Source organism: Muntiacus reevesi, chromosome 3, assembly GCF_963930625.1.
Source record: "Muntiacus reevesi chromosome 3, mMunRee1.1, whole genome shotgun sequence".
NCBI classification, from domain to species: domain Eukaryota; kingdom Metazoa; phylum Chordata; class Mammalia; order Artiodactyla; family Cervidae; genus Muntiacus; species Muntiacus reevesi.
In genome coordinates this window covers 151209344-151225419 of record NC_089251.1, presented here as the reverse complement: position 1 = coordinate 151225419, position 16076 = coordinate 151209344, and the positions used below count along the sequence as shown (strand labels likewise).

Genomic DNA, 16076 nt, shown 5'->3' with positions numbered 1-16076 from the left:
TCAAGATTCCGTGAGCGTTCAAAGTGTTAGTTGCTCAGTTGTGTCTGACTCTCTGAGACCCTATGGACTGTAGCCTGCCATGCTCCTCTGTCCCTGGATTGCTGTAGGCCAGAATACCGGAGTGGGTGGCCAGTTCCTTCTCCAGGGGATCTTCCCAACCAAGGGATCCATACAGAACCAATGCTATGTGGTATCCTGGAGGGGAGGGGAGTTTGGGGGAGAACGGATACATGTGCATGTGTGGCTGAGTCTCTTTATTGTCCACCTGAAACTATCACAACACTGTCAATCAGCCATACTCCAATATAAAATACAAAGTTTAATAAAAAGATTTTTTAAAAAGATTCCATACGTGTCTTGATGCTCACATGTGTTTAGTTGCTCAGTCATGTCCAACTCTTTGCAACCCCATGGACTGTAGCTTGCCAGGCTCCTCTGTCCAAGGGGATTCTCTATGCAAGAATACTGGAGTGGGTTGCCATGCCCTCCTCCAGGGGAACTTCCCAACCCAGGGATCAAACTCAGGTCTCCCACATTGCAGGCGGATTCTTTACCATCTGAGCCACCAGGGAAGATATGTATAATCAGGGAAGGATATGTATAATTATACACATTCATATATATACATATACACTTACATATACACACATACATACAGTGAGATGGGGCAATTGGTCACTGATGATTTTTCAATATGGGTCACATTACACAACCTGACTTTATCTTGCCGTCTTCTTACTTTCCAACTCATCCCTGGAAATCCTGTTGCCTTGACTCCCCGTGTTGACTTCCCCCGCCCCATCTGTGACCCGGACTCTGGAACTGGCGCTTCTCTTCCTCTCTCTCAGTGTCTGCCCGCGGCCAGAGCTCATCCAAGTGGATGTGGAGTCAAGGCATGTGCCTCTGTTGCCTGTGGCTGTGTGTTTAACTTTCAATATGTGCTCTTTTGACTTCTGGGAATAAACCGAGAACCAATTTAATTGTACTGGCAGTCCCTAGAAGTCTACTGTGTGATAATCTGAAGGCAAATACATCTGTTAGACAGGACTGGAAAAAACAGGAGTCGACAGCCTTGGTCTTGTGAAGCAGGTGTGATTCTCTGTCCCTTTCTACCTTTGGGATCTTGGGCAAGTTATCTAAGTTTAGTGAACTTACTTTCTTACTTGTAAAATAGGAGGGATAATAGTATCAATGGTAATTCGATGCTCTAATGAGATAATTACATGTAACTGCTTTGTAAATAATTAAGAATGATCTGCATATTAACTATTACAGTTAATACTATTTTGTAACCCCCTTCTCTGCTCAGACGGTAAAGCGTCTGCCTCCAATGCGGGAGACCCGGGTTCAATCCCTGGGTTGGGAAGATCCTCTGGAGAAGGAAATGGCAACCCACCCCAGTATTCTTGCCTGGAAAATCCCATGGACAGAGGAACCTGGTAGGCTACAGTCCATGGGGTCGCAAAGAGTCGGACACGACTGAGTGATTTCATTTCTCCCATTTTAATTGGAGGCAATGTCTTTTGACCCAAAGGTCTGAATTCACAGTAGGAGAATTTCAGGTCACTGAGGAAGACATTGTTGGGTGAGGAGCGGTTCTGATACTCCTCACATTACAGCCAACAGGAAACCACTAACTCCATCTTTGCATAGCGTTTGCTCTGTCCCTGTAAGACTTAAGGACACACAACGGTTAACAATAACAAAAAAAGCCTCTGGGGGAAAAGTCACCATTTTCGGTATCCGGGGAATTTCATGCTTTACTGCCTTCAGTTTTCCTCAAGAGCACGTGCACTTACATCACCAGCAGGAGGCGCGAAGTAGATGCCACTGGAGTCGAACCTGTAGAGCGGGTTCTGAACCAGCTCCGGGTTGTAGAACTTGTCGAGGATGCTGCGCAGCGTGCGCCGGTCCCAGTCGTCGGTCACGCGGCCGCCGTAATTGCACTCGCCGGTCATGTAGCGCAGCGCGTCGTAGGGCAGTTCCTGCGGGAGAGCGCCAGTCGCTCAGCCGGGCAAGACTCAGCAGCCCCGCGTCACACGGGACTGTGTCTCCCGCTTGCTCATGTTGTTAAACAGTTTACAAAACATCTGCACCTCCACAATTTCCCTTTCTATGTTCACTTCCCAGCTGATTTACTGCAATTTCCCCCAGGGTCCCTCTCTTTTTCTGGTCATTTTCAATCCGTCAGTGCAAAGAAAAGAAATCCTCTATAACTTGTGAACTCACCTACTATTCGGCCAGCATTAGTGGACCACTTACTATGTGCCTGATGCAAACTAAATTAGAACATAACCCCATCCTTCAAAATCCAGCACTGCTAAGTGACGTTCAAAACCAATCAAATCAGAGATAATCAGTTTTAATTTCCTTCACCACGTTTTTATACCTGTATATATTGATATTTTGTCAATTGCACAATTTTGCATATAATTTTTCACCAAATCTCATGTTTTACTGTTTCTTAAAAGAGTATATGAAAATACTATTTTAGTAATCATATTCTAATACTGAAGACTTTAGTGGCTCCTAATTTTCTACTTTGTTAACTTATGTTTCACTAAATAGACGCTTATTAAATTTTCTAATGATTCTTTAGTCTAGATTCCTAAAAAGGAAATTACAACGTCAATGGAAAGGAATTTATAAAAAGCAATTGATTAATGTTATCAAACTGCTTTCCTGAAAGACTGTAGCAACTGTAGTTGCTACTAAATCAGTTTTAAAATCTTTGCTAATTTGATTTCCTAAAGATAATTAATATTATGTTCATTTGCATTTTCTAGAATACCAATAAAATTTATGATCTTTTAATTTTTTAAATTTATTTATTTTAATTGGAGGCCAATTACTTTACAATATTGTAGTGGTTTTGCCATACATTGACATAAATCAGCCATGGATTTACATGTGTTCCCCATCCTGAACCCCCCTCCCACCTCCCTCTCCACCCCATCCCTCTGGGTCATCCCAGTTCACCAGCCCCGAGCACCCTGTCTCATGCATCAAACCTGAACTGGTGATCTGTTTCATATATGATAATATACATGTTTCAATGCTATTCTGTCAAATCATCCCACCCTTGCCTTCTCCCACAAAGTCCAAAAGACTGTTCTTTACATCTGTGTCTTTTTGATGTCTCACATATAGGGTTATCATTACCATCTTTCTAAATTCCATATATATGCATTAGTATACTGTATTGGTGTTTTTCTTTCTGGCTTACTTCACTCTGTATAATAGGCTCCAGCTTCACCCACCTCATTAGTGTTGATTCAAATGTATTCTTTTTAATGGCTGAGTAATATTCCATGGTGTATATGTCCCACAGCTTCCTTATCCATTCGTCTGCTGATGGGCATCTAGGTTGCTTCCATGTCCTGGCTATTATAAACAGTGCTGCGATGAACATTGGGGTGCACGTGTCTCTTTCAGATCTGGTTTCCTCGGTGTGTATGCCCAGAAGTGGGATTGCTGGGTCATATGGCAGTTCTATTTCCAGTTTTTTAAGGAAATCTCCACACTGTTCTCCATAGTGGCTGTACTAGTTTGCATTCCCATCAACAGTGTAAGAGGGTTCCCTTTCTCCACACCGTCTCCAGCATTTATTGTTTGTAGACTTTTGGATAGCAGCCATTCTGACTGGCGTGAAATGGTACCTCATTGTGGTTTTGATTTGCATTTCTCTGATAATGAGTGATGGTGAGCATCTTTTCATGTGTTTGTTAGCCATCTGTATGTCTTCTTTGGGGAAATGTCTGTTTAGTTCTTTAGCCCATTTTTCTGGAACTGTAGTTGCTAAAACAGTTTTAAAATCTTTGCTAATTTGATTGCCCAAAGATAATTAATATTATGTTCATTTGCATTTTCTAGAATACTAATAAAATTTATGATCATTTAATTTTTAATAACATTTGTTCTTCTACGAAGTAGCCTCCTACCCATTTTTTCAATTAAAGTTTTAATAGTTTTATTTTATTTGTATTAACTCTTTTATAAATTGACCTCTATCAAATTTGTAAAGATATTTTTCCCTGTTACTTTGCTTTCTTATTGCATTCACTAGTATACATAATTTCTAAATGTTTATGAATGTAAATGAACTAATTTTTCAAATTGCAATTCTATTTAGCTTAACCACAAATACTTACATGTGTTGCGCTGAGTTGCTCAATCATGTCCAACTCTTTGTGACCCCAGGCTTCTCTGTCCACGGGGATTTCCAGGCAAGAATACTGGAGTGGGTTGCCATACCCTCCCCCAGAGGATCATCCTGACTGAGGTCTCCTGCATTGCAGGCAGATTCTTTACCTGATGAGCTAACAGGGAAGCCTAAATACTTATACCCACCAGTAATATAAAGAATTCTCTCTCACTGCTCACAACAAAACTGAGTCTTATCATTTAGATAAAATGATAATTAAGCAATAAAATTGTTTTTAATTTTTAAATTGATTTTTGAGATATAATTGACATATAACATATTTGTTTTAGGTATACCACATAATGATTTGGTATTTGTATGTAATGTGAAATGATAACAACAAGCTCATTTAACATTCATCATCACAGTTACAAAAATTTTTTTGTGTTGAGAACTTTTAAGATATTTTCTTTAGCCACTTTCAAATATGCAATATAGTATTAACAATAGTCACCATACAGTATGTGACATATCTTAATTTTATTTTTGATACTGACATTTGAAAAATATTTATTCACCACTTGTATTTACCTTTTTCTTTTAAGTGTTTTCCTCATATAAATGAGTATCTTTTTTCTTATTATTAAAAGCTCTATAAGGATACAGAATCAATTTGTCATACAAATTTTAGATATTTTCTCCAAGTCATCTTGTCTTTTATTTTTATGATGTTTAATTGTTTATGGCTTTTTATTATAGCAATGTTTTAAAATGTTTGCTACTAAAATATATAAATTTTTTACTTCAGGGTATTTTCCTAGCCTTTTGTTGTTGTTGTTCTACACATCTTCCTGCAGTTATCTGTAAAGTGATCCCACTTTGAGGAATCCCTTCAACAGAAAAAAAAATAGCTCTTGGGAAGAATAGGTGGTACTAATTACAAAGGAAGAATTTACTGAATTCAGGGTTGGAAATTTTGAGACTAGTTCTCTGGTAGAACAGGAAGGGAAGGCAGTGAATTTAGGAGAATGCCTCAGGATCAAGACCTGGTTGAGATACAAGCAGAACCAGGAGGGAGAAGCTGCCATGGTGATGAGGGAGTTTGCAGATGCAGCACTGCTTGGGTTTTGCCTTGCTGATAGGTCATAAAACTGTGGTTAAAAAAAAAAACAACAAAACTCCTGCACAAATTAAATAGTGTATGAGGATGAGTTGACCCCTGGGAGTGCTGTGAGGCAGACATAAAGTGACATCTTGGGGGGGGGGGGCGGAGAATTTGATTTACGTATAAAGGGTTAAACCTGCTAACAATCCCCTGAAAACCAATGGGTAAACTGGTGTTTATCTTAGCTGCTTCATCACAACAAGGCCAATCAAACCCAGGAATGTGTTCTCCTGGAGGCCTGGGTCCATCGTCTGGGGCTGTAGAAATAGCAGCTGTATGCTGGGACTGCTTCCCTGCTCCATTGTAACAAGAGGGTTGAGACCGTGGACTGGGAGAGAGTGTAGAACCAGGCAACGAGTGTGCAAGGTTATGTTAATATATGAAGTTATTCATTTTAACACTGCTCGTTATTGAATAGTGGAGGGCTTCCCTCGCAGCTCAGTTGGTAAAGAATCTTTCTGTAATACAGGAGACCCAGGTTCAATTCCTGGGTTGGGAAGACCCCTGGAGAAGGAAATGGCAACCCACTCCAATATTCTTGCCTGGAGAATCCCAGGAGCCTGGTGGGCTACAGTCCATGGGGTCATAAGAGTCAGACACGACTTAGTGACTAAACGACCACCATCATTATTGAATAGTAAGAAATAAAAAGGAAATAAAATCCTGATAGTCAAAAAGGAGAAGCTGTGTATGCAGCCACTGAGACAAAGATGTATACTATGATTGTCCACAACATATGTGAGTAAGAACAGCAAGCTGAAAATGATATGCAAATACAATTATGTTTTTGAGGAAAATTTGTGCATATACATATGTATATATGTTAACTATTTGTGCACAAGAAGTCTGGACAGGCCCTACTGTGAAACTGGTTGCTTTGGGGGGAAGTTAGGGTGACAGTGAGGGGTGGGACTTTTATTCACACACAGTCACACACACACAATGGCACACACATCTCTGGGAGTTACCCATCAGCCAAGTACATTTTACCTTATACCTTCTTGCATTTTCTTCTTTCATAATTTAATTTTCCTGTTCACTTTAAAAAAATTAATATATATATATATATATAAAGAATTCATATAGCTCAATAACAAAACCCAAATGATCTGATTAAAAGATGGGCAGAGGAGCTGAATAGATATTTTTCCAAAGAAGACATACAGGTGGCCAACAGGCACGTGGAGAGATACTCAGCATCACTAATCACCAGGAAAATGCAAATCGAAACCACAATGAGACGTTCTTTCACATCTGTCAGAATGGCTATTATCAAAAGACAAGAAATAATACATATGTTGGTGGGAATGTAAATTGGTGCAGCCATTATGGAAAACAGTATGGAGGTTCCACAAAAAATGTTTTGAAATAGAACTACCATATGACTCAGCAATTCCACCTCTGGGTATTTATTCAAAGAAAACGAAAACACTAATTTGGAAGGCTATATACACCCCTATGTCTACTGCAGCATTATTTAAATAGCTAAAACATGGAAGCAATGTAAGTGTTCATTGATGGATGAATGGATAAAGGAGATGTGGACTACATGTGGAATACACAATGGAATACTACTCAGCCATAAAAAGAATGCAGTCTTGCCATTTGTGACAATATGAATGAGGATATTAAGTGAAATAAGTGAGATAAGACAAATACTGTATGATTTCATTTAAATGTAGAATCTTACAAAAATGAACAAAACAAAACTTACAGATACAGAGAATAGATGGATGACTACCATGGGGCAAGGGGTTGCAGGAAAGGCAAAATGGGTGAAAGAGACTAAGACACACATTCCAGTCATAATTCATGGGGATCTAAGTACAGCATCGTGATGTTAGTAATATTGTATTGCAAATTTGATAGCTGCTAAGAAATCAAATCTTAAAAGTTTTCATCACAAGAAAAAATTTTTTTTAGTTCTATGGTGACAGATAACTAGAAGGACTGTGGTAATCATTTTGCAATATACACAAATGTTGAATCATGTTGTATATCTGAAACTAATAGAATGTTGCAGGTAAATTGCACTTCAAAACAAAGAACAAAATTTTGATTGATGAAGAAGAATTACATTAGATTCAATATCAAAGGGAACTGTGAATCACATTCCTCAAAAAAACTCTCTGTATCTCTTGATGGGTCATTTGAGTCGAGTGCGTAGCAGTTTTGTCTGGTTTGTTGCATGATCGCTTTGCTGGAGGGATGGGAAGTGCTGCTCAATTGTCATTTAACAGTAGGAATCTGGCCAGTCGGTCCTATATGTCAGTGAGAGAGGCCGTGGCATGTGCTAGGACAGACAATCCCTGACATTCCGTATTTACTCAGAGTGCTCGCTCCCCTGGTCTTCGGCTGCTCCAGCTGCACTTTCCCGTTCTCCCGTCCTCTCTCCTACTACTGATATGGATGCTCACCAGCACTCAGGCTTTAGTTCATTTTCACTCCGCAAGGCCTTTCTTTCAAATCTCAGGTGCTCTCAGGCTTCTCCTTACACATTAACAATGTACGGCTTTCTATTTGTGCTTTCTTTTCCTGGGCTTTATACCTATAGCCAAAAGCCTATCAAATACCATGGTTATCAACCTAGACATCTCAGATGTATAAAATGTACAAGACTGAACTATTTATCCATTCAACCATCCCCATTTCACTAACTCATCTACTACACACCTACTAATTCCTGTTACTATTTCCTGTCTGGATTAATAAGTGGATGGACCACCAATTGAGACCTAAAATCTAACATGAAGAGACTTCTTCCTATCGCTTTACCATTTAATATCTATGTCATTTCAATCCTTGTCCCTACATATCTATTATATCTCTTCCCCATTTCCCATCCTAGTCGAAATGATTTGATTTAAACTCTCAGCATCTCTTGCATGGGTTATTGTGATGGTCTTCTGTTATTAGTTCCCTAGGCCTGCCAATAGATGGCTTAGAACAAGAGAAATTCATTGTCTGATAATGCTGGAGGCTAAAAGTTTGGAATCAAGGGGTGGGCAGGGCCACACTCCCTCCAAAACGCCTAAGAGGACCCTTTCTTGCCTCTTCCAGCTTCTGTAGCCTCAGGTGTTCCTTAGTTTCTCACTGCATAACTCTAATGTCTGCCTCTGGCTATCTTTTCTGTGCATCCAAATGTCCCCCTATGCATGATACACGCACGCTACATAATACACACACACAGTATTTTAAAATTCCAGATTACTAATCATCTTTCATGCCCACGTTCACTCACTGTCAAAGTTTTTTGACAACAGTTTATTTGGTCACCCTAGCTTTTTAAACTTCGGAACACAAGCAAGGAGGTAAGAACTCACTGGATGCGATCAGGGAAAGTTTATTTACGACATCAGTCATATTCTGTTAAGGATCCACCCTACTCCAGTATGACCTCATCTTAGCTTAATTGATAATATCTGCAACAACTCCATTCCCAAATAAGTTCACATTCTGAAGTACCATGGATTACAACTTCAACATACCTTTTAGCATGGGGGACACAATTCAACTCACATCACCTAAAACTAGTCTGTCATCTAAGTTCACTCTGTTGCTACAGTGGTTCTTCTAAAATGGAAACGCTCTCCTAAAAGGAGACCAATAACATTAATTTCCAATCAGTTAGCATGGCATATAAGGATGTGCCAAATTACTTACCCTTCACCAAACCTTTTCACCTATTTCTACTTTTTCAAATCTTTTTATTGCTGCTTCTTTATATCATCTACCTGAAAACCTCATATTCATTGAGTCCCAAGCAATTCCTCCTCTCTGGAACCTTCCCTGATCACATTCATTGAGTTGTTTACCTCCTTGTTTGTGTTCAGATGCTTAAAAAGCTAGAGTGACCAAATAAACTATTGTCAAAAAACTTTAACACCTTGAGAATGAACGTGGACACTAAAAATGATTAGTAATATGGAATTTAAAAGTAATGTGTGTGTGTGTGTGTGTGTGTGAGTAAATCTATTTTCATACTGGCAGACCTGTAAGTGGTTCTATTCAAACATTGCTTTTAAAATAATAAAGCAACTGAGGAAAACTATTATAAAATTTCTGTTTCATATGGTCTCATAGATTTTTAATTTTTAAAGTAAAACTGTCTATAATGTTTTTCAAAGTTTCATTTTATGGTTACTTTATTTTAAATTGCTGACACTTTTAACTGACTCCACTAGAGGTTTATAATATTTTAAATTAGAATATACTCTAAACAGATTTTTTAACAAAGTGCTAATTAAAGGAGCTCCTCCTCATTCTTTCTGTTTGTATTGAAAACTGTATTTTACCTCAGATACTTCCACATGCACTGTATGTATCATTATACTTTTTGCCTCCCTTCTTAGTAATTTTAAAATAAATATTATTATAAGGAAGAAGTTCATCAAACCTATGCTTCTTTTGAATGCTTCACCAAATTTTAGTGCCGCAAAATCAAAGACCTTCTCAACTTATTTCATTTTAGTACAAAATACAAATTTGTCCAAAGAAACACAGAAGACCAGATAAAATGTTCATTTTAGTTTAGATATGTTATTTGAACTCTTGTTATTTATCTTGCTCAGTTTTTCCTTTGCTTTATAGAGACAGAATTCAGTGACTTCCTGTTCATAAACCTTTTTAAAAAAAATAATCACAATTCACTAAAAGTTTCAAAAACTAAAGTGTTTTTTTGATATGCCTTTGATTGAGTTAGGTAAAGATTTCCAACTAATTCTGAACAAAATTCATGTAGGGCACTTAGACTGACTTACCCAAACAGTTTTTTTTTTTTTAAGTTCAAACATGAAAATCCAACTGATAAGTAGCAAAGAGAGAAACAGCTTGTGTGCACACGGCTGTGACAGAGAGAGAACAAGAGAGACGGATGAGAGGAGAGAGCCAGAGCCAGAGCTGGAGAGCGAGGGGGCAGAACGCGGCTGATACGACAGCGTGGCCCGCGGGCTTCTTCCCGGAACCCACACCTCACGGCAACGCCACTGCCTGAAGCAGTCTGTCTGACCTGGACAAATGGCCCAAATTCTAGAAAAAAAAGTATTATGACATTTCCCTCAAAATAAAGCCATAAACAGAGGGAAATCAGTCTGGCTTTTTTTTTTTTTTCCACTTTGGAGACGGGCTGACGTATGGTCTTCCCAAACCCTTCATAAAATAAGTATAGTATGTCACTTTTCAAATTGCATAGGTGTTTATGTATCAAAGTAAATGATAAAATACAGGTTGTTAATAGATAAACTGACATCCTAACTACCTACTAGGGTGTTTATAATATCCTATTACAACAAAATCCTATTTAAAAAACTTTGGGAAACTATCCTGCTATTCATTATTTTCCCCTCATGGAAAAATCCTCTTGTTTATTTGTTTAAACAAAAATAAACAGGAACAATTTTAAAGTCCAAAGAGACAACAACTTCGTTTTAAAGCTGCAGTAGCTGATACAGCTTCTCACTGCTACCTAGGTCCACGTCCTCTGTGGACCACTGTGGTACATTCAGAAGCCTGTTAGCTAACGCATATCCTGCTATTTATTCTACAAAAGGAGAAATTAATCAGACGCCCTTGCTCACCGTACAAACACTCTGTGATAAAGTGCACAACAGGTAAGTCCTTGCTGTGACTGTTACAGTACCTCATACTGATTCAGGAACATGTGCAGCTGCTGTACGCTGATCCTGAGATCAGTCTCGTTGAACTCATAAGGAATATTCCACCCCAGGGGGCCAAACTTCCGTCTCTCTTGTACCAAAGCATGAAAGAAACAGAGGCCATATAGTAGTTTCTTGAATTCCTCCTGTAATGAGAAGAAAAGGTATAGCATCATTCTTTCATCCCCAACATTGCATTATGCTTATCATACTTTAAAATCAAAGTAATTCCTTTTGCTTATAAATATATCCATGTCAAAGTGAAACTAAAACAGAGTTAACTTTTTCACCAGCTATTTAGGGAAAAATATGCTCATTTGCATACATGTTCAGTTGACACACACAGCCTCTATGCACACCAGGTTTTCAGAAAGTACGGTGAGCTTGTCTAATTCAATGTTACCTTATGTATATATATAGGATTTTGGAGGATATCAACTTAAGCACCTCGAGGCAAAAACTATGAATTCCAATGTTTGTTCCCAGATCACCATGGAGAAATTTCAACGGAGACAGTTCAAATCAATTAAGAAACTCTACAAGCACTTTTGGATTGAAGTCTGGGGCAGCCTCACAGTGTTTATGCCACTACAAAAGTCCTACGTGCATGCGTGTGTGCATGCTCAGTTGCTTCGGCCATGTCCAACCCTATGGACTACAGCCCTCCAGGCTCCTCTGTCCATGGGATTCTCCAGGCAAGAATACTGGAGTGGGTTGCCAAGCCCTACTCCATGGGATGTTCCTGACCCAGGGACTGAACCCACATCTCCCATGTCTTCTGCATTGGCAGGTGGATTCTTTACCCCCTGGGCCACTGGAGAAGCCCATAAAAGTCCTAGAGTCACTGTCAAACACAAATCCAGTGTTGATTCAGAAATCAAAACATACAATGCAATATGTTAATTATTTGTACCCTCCACAAGGATATAAAAATGGTCAAACTAGAGCCTGAGAAAGGATTTGTGAACAGATTTCCTTGGAAAGTGCAGCTGCTGTACTGGGAGTCCCCTTTTCTTTATATCCAGGAAGAGGAGAGGGGTATGTTGGGTCCAAGCTACCAGGAGAAATTCATGGGGCCACTCAGAGAGTTGATACATGTGCCCTGCATCTGGGATAGAGTGGAAAAACGCAAAATTCATGCCTAGGAGTATAGAGCAGCCTCTGGCCTCAGGCTGTGGACTTCGGTGCAGAAATCAGTAGCTCTAATCTGGAGTGGATCCCAAGGGGTGGACAGGGGGCTGGACTAGGAATGTCCGCCAGTGGCCATTTCAGTGATTTTCTTCTCAAGGGGACTTGCGTCATGGGGCAAGGAAACCCTAACAGTAAGAGCCGGTATGAAGTGAAGGCTGGAGAACCAAAGGCTGAGAGGAAGCGGAGGTGCTGCTGAGGGTGATGGGAGACACAGAGAAGTCAAGCAGCAAGGGAGCCAAAGAAGAACCCTGAGAGAACTCACAAGGCAAAAGCAGTCAGCTTCAAATCCCACCCAAGTCGAAAGAGCTCCAGGCACATGAAAAGACCTTCAACATTGCTAATTATTAGAGAAATGTAAATCAAGACCACAATGCAGTATTACTACCTCATGCCAGTCAGAATGGCTATCATCAAGAAGACATTAAGTAACAAATGCTGGAGAAGGTGTGGAGAAAAGGGAGCCCTTGTACACTGTTGGTAGGAATGTAAATTTGTAGAGCCACTATGGAAAACAGTACAGAGGTTCCTTCAAAAACTAAAAATAGAACCACTATATGATCCAGCAATTCCATTTATGGGTATATATCTGAAAAAAAAAAAGAAAATTCTAATTCAAAACGGTATAATACATGCACCCTATTTACAATAGGGTTCATAGCAGCCCTATTTACAATAGCCAACAACCCAGGATTCCATCAACATATAATTGGCTTAAGAAGATATGATATATACATGTACACAATGGAGTATCACTCAAGCCACAAAAAGAATGAAATATTGCCATTTGCAGCAACATGGATGAAATTAGAAAATATTTTACTTAATGAAATAAGTCAGAGAAGAACAAATACAGTATGATATCACTTATATATAGAATATAAAAAATAAAACAAATGAATCTATCTACAAAACAGAAACAGACTCACAGACACAGAAAACAAACTAATGGTTACCAAAGAAAAGAGGAAGGAGTCCGTCTGGGATCAACAGATACAAACTATTAAATGTAAAATAAACAGAAATCTCCCTGGTGGCTCAGACAATAAAGAATCTGGTTGCAATGCAGAAGACCCAGGTTTGATCCCTGGGGGAAGATCCCCTGGAGAAGGAAATGGCAACCCACTTCAGTATTCTTGCCTGGAATTCCATGGACAAAGGAGCCTGGGGAGCCGCAGTTCATGTGTCACAAAGAGTCCGATCCGGCTGAATGACTAACACCTTCACTTTTGAACATGAAATAAACGACAAGGATTTACTATATAGCACTTAGGAATTATATTCATTGTGTTATAGTAACCTACAATGGAATATAATCTAAAAAAACGTAATCATTTTGCTGTATGCCTGAAACTAGCAGAGTATTATAAATAAACTATACTTCAACAAAAAAGAGAGAAAGATTCCAACTCTATACTTTTTCCCCTATGGTTTGAGGCCTCACCAGGCCCAAGGTGAGATACTAGAGAGTAGAAACCTAAGTTTCCAATAAAAGTTGAAATATCAATTAATGTATCATGTTGCACTTTCTGATTTCTGGTTCAAGACTGGCTCTGCAGTTTAAAATGACTCTAGGTCATTTAATTACCTGACACTAATCAGGAAAGCAGGAGACTGCCCAAAGTTTAAACAAGGGCAGGGGGAAGTTTCCCCCCCATGGAATAAAATCAGAAGGGAGAGTGTGAGACGAGAGGGAAGGAGCATAAATTTAACCACAGAGGGGGGAGAAGCAAAGTTAAACATGCTGTGCTGATTCTGCGACTCTTCTGGATATATTAGATAACTGAGCAAATCAATAAATGTGTTGAGGTGGGAGCCAGGGATCTCACCATTGAAGAAGGGACATGTGAATACGGAATGAGGAAAAGCTGGAAAGAACCCAGGGTGGACCAACAGAAATTGGAGGTATTGGTAGGAACTTGTTACTTCTAAAACATGTATATGAATGTCTGTGTGTGCACGGGGTTGTCTGTATGCACTATATGTGTGTACGCAGATTTGCATATACATATTGTGAGTACATGTATATGTTTCCAAGTTCTCTCTAAAAGGATCAGAACTACAGACAATGAATGCTACATGTCTAGCACCCAAATCTTGGTCTCTAGTACCATTCCCCATGAAACAGGAACCAGCACTCTTCAGAAAAATGGCTGGTTCCAAGACTGGTGTCCAGATAAGCCTGGAGCAGCTTATGACAGAAAGAGGAATAATAGTAATAAACAATGGGACCTATGACAAGCACAAAAGCTGCTCCTGCTAACGAATTCTGGACAAAACTTGAGCAAAAACCTTAAGAATAGTAATGAATTACTAACCACTGGAAAAGATGTAAAGAATTTATGAGTTCACACTTATAAAAGATAAATGAGAGAGAAGGCAGGGCAGCTGCTGACAACAGCATGTCAAGTGTCAAATGCGGAGGAGTTCTGGAATTGGAATCACCAAAGGAAACAAATGAGTCCAGCAAGAATCACCACTGGCTACTAAATCCAGGTCCCAGGTAGACTTTGATGAGGAAGAGGATGTCTTCATGGTCCAAAGTGTCTTCTCACAGATTATTCGTTGCAAGAGACAAAGCAGTTATTATAGAGTGAAGAAATCAGACCACACTTCATCTGGGGGATCAAAATTAGTATCATCAGTGAGAGATAAATGGGCATTGCATGCCTCCCAGTGCAAGCCTCTGAGGACATGACTTCACCCAAGTCGCACTGTGGCTCAGAACTTGTAACCTAACACTAATCTCGAGTGAGACATTTTCTATTAAAAACAATGCAGGGAGATGAATTCTTCAGAAATGTCAGGGCCATCAAAGACAAAGGAAGGCTGAGGTAATGGTCCAGATTACAGACAAAAAGACATGGCAACTAACTGTGATCCTAACTCTGAACCAATTCCCCGGTCAATCAGGGAAAATGTTCTAAAGGACATTACTGCATCAACTGACAAATTTGGGACACAACACAAACTTGGGTAGATTAGATACAGTAGTGTATCCCTGCTAAAATAATACTACAATAACAACTGTAATTGGACAATATCTCTAGTGAAATAAGAACACTGAAGTATTTATCTAGGAAAAAAGGGCAGTGACATATCTAACTTTCCTGCAGATGGTACATGTTAACAGGAAGCAAATATAAGTAAAGGGCATAGGGCTGTTCTTTATATTACTGTTATATTTGCAACTTTTCTGTGAATTTAAAATTATTTCCAAATGAAAAGCTAAAATAGATGAACTATGGTGTGCTGCTTTGGCATTTGAGATTTTTGGTTTGAATTTCAGTTCATAAATACCTGGACTTCTCATGTGTGTGACAACTATTGGAGAGACCTATAGATCTAGAAGAAAGGGAGTATCACTTTGCAAAAGGGCTTCTGTCTAGCTAGCAAGTGCAGAAATGCCCTCATCACCTACCTGTAAGTAACCTGCCCTCTCTGGGCCAAATCAATGCAAAAGTTTGTCATACAGCAGGTCTTGAACTACTAAGGTCTGACTTACTTATAAATACAGGCTCCCTCTCTTTTTTTTATTACCCCAGACTTTTGTTTAATGAAAGTACTTCTTTATTCTTAATGTTTTCTTTTGATGTGTATTTAAAACATATTCCAACATCAAGAGTGTGGGTTTTTTAATGGCAAAAACTTACCAAGGTTCATAACCCCTCTTAAAAAGAAGTTCTTCCATTTTTAATTATGGCAAAACACCAAGAAACAATTTTAGGTCACAGACATTCACACATAGAATTCTAATCATGAAAGCAGTGGGTGGCTTCCCTGCCTGCCTGGTGATGCTAAAAAAAAGACCCTTATGAGTCCCATCAATCAGGGAGTAAAATCATTTTGGCTCTCATTATAGTTATATGGAGGAAATATTTTTATGTTTTAATTTAAAGATATGGCTTCAAATAGCAAAGGGCTC

At 39.1% G+C, this 16076-nt stretch overlaps 1 protein-coding gene across 1 annotated transcript in view; it reads right to left on the bottom strand.

The window, feature by feature from the left end:
- The window catches only part of DNAH7 (dynein axonemal heavy chain 7), a 263405-nt gene that overhangs the window by 15054 nt on the left and 232275 nt on the right, over positions 1–16076 (bottom strand). The window contains exons 58-59 of the mRNA XM_065927706.1: positions 10948–11109; positions 1800–1985 (exon numbers count right to left, since the gene is read on the bottom strand). Coding sequence (XP_065783778.1) covers positions 1800–1985; positions 10948–11109 — 348 coding nt within the window. The remainder of the gene's footprint in view (positions 1–1799; positions 1986–10947; positions 11110–16076) is intronic.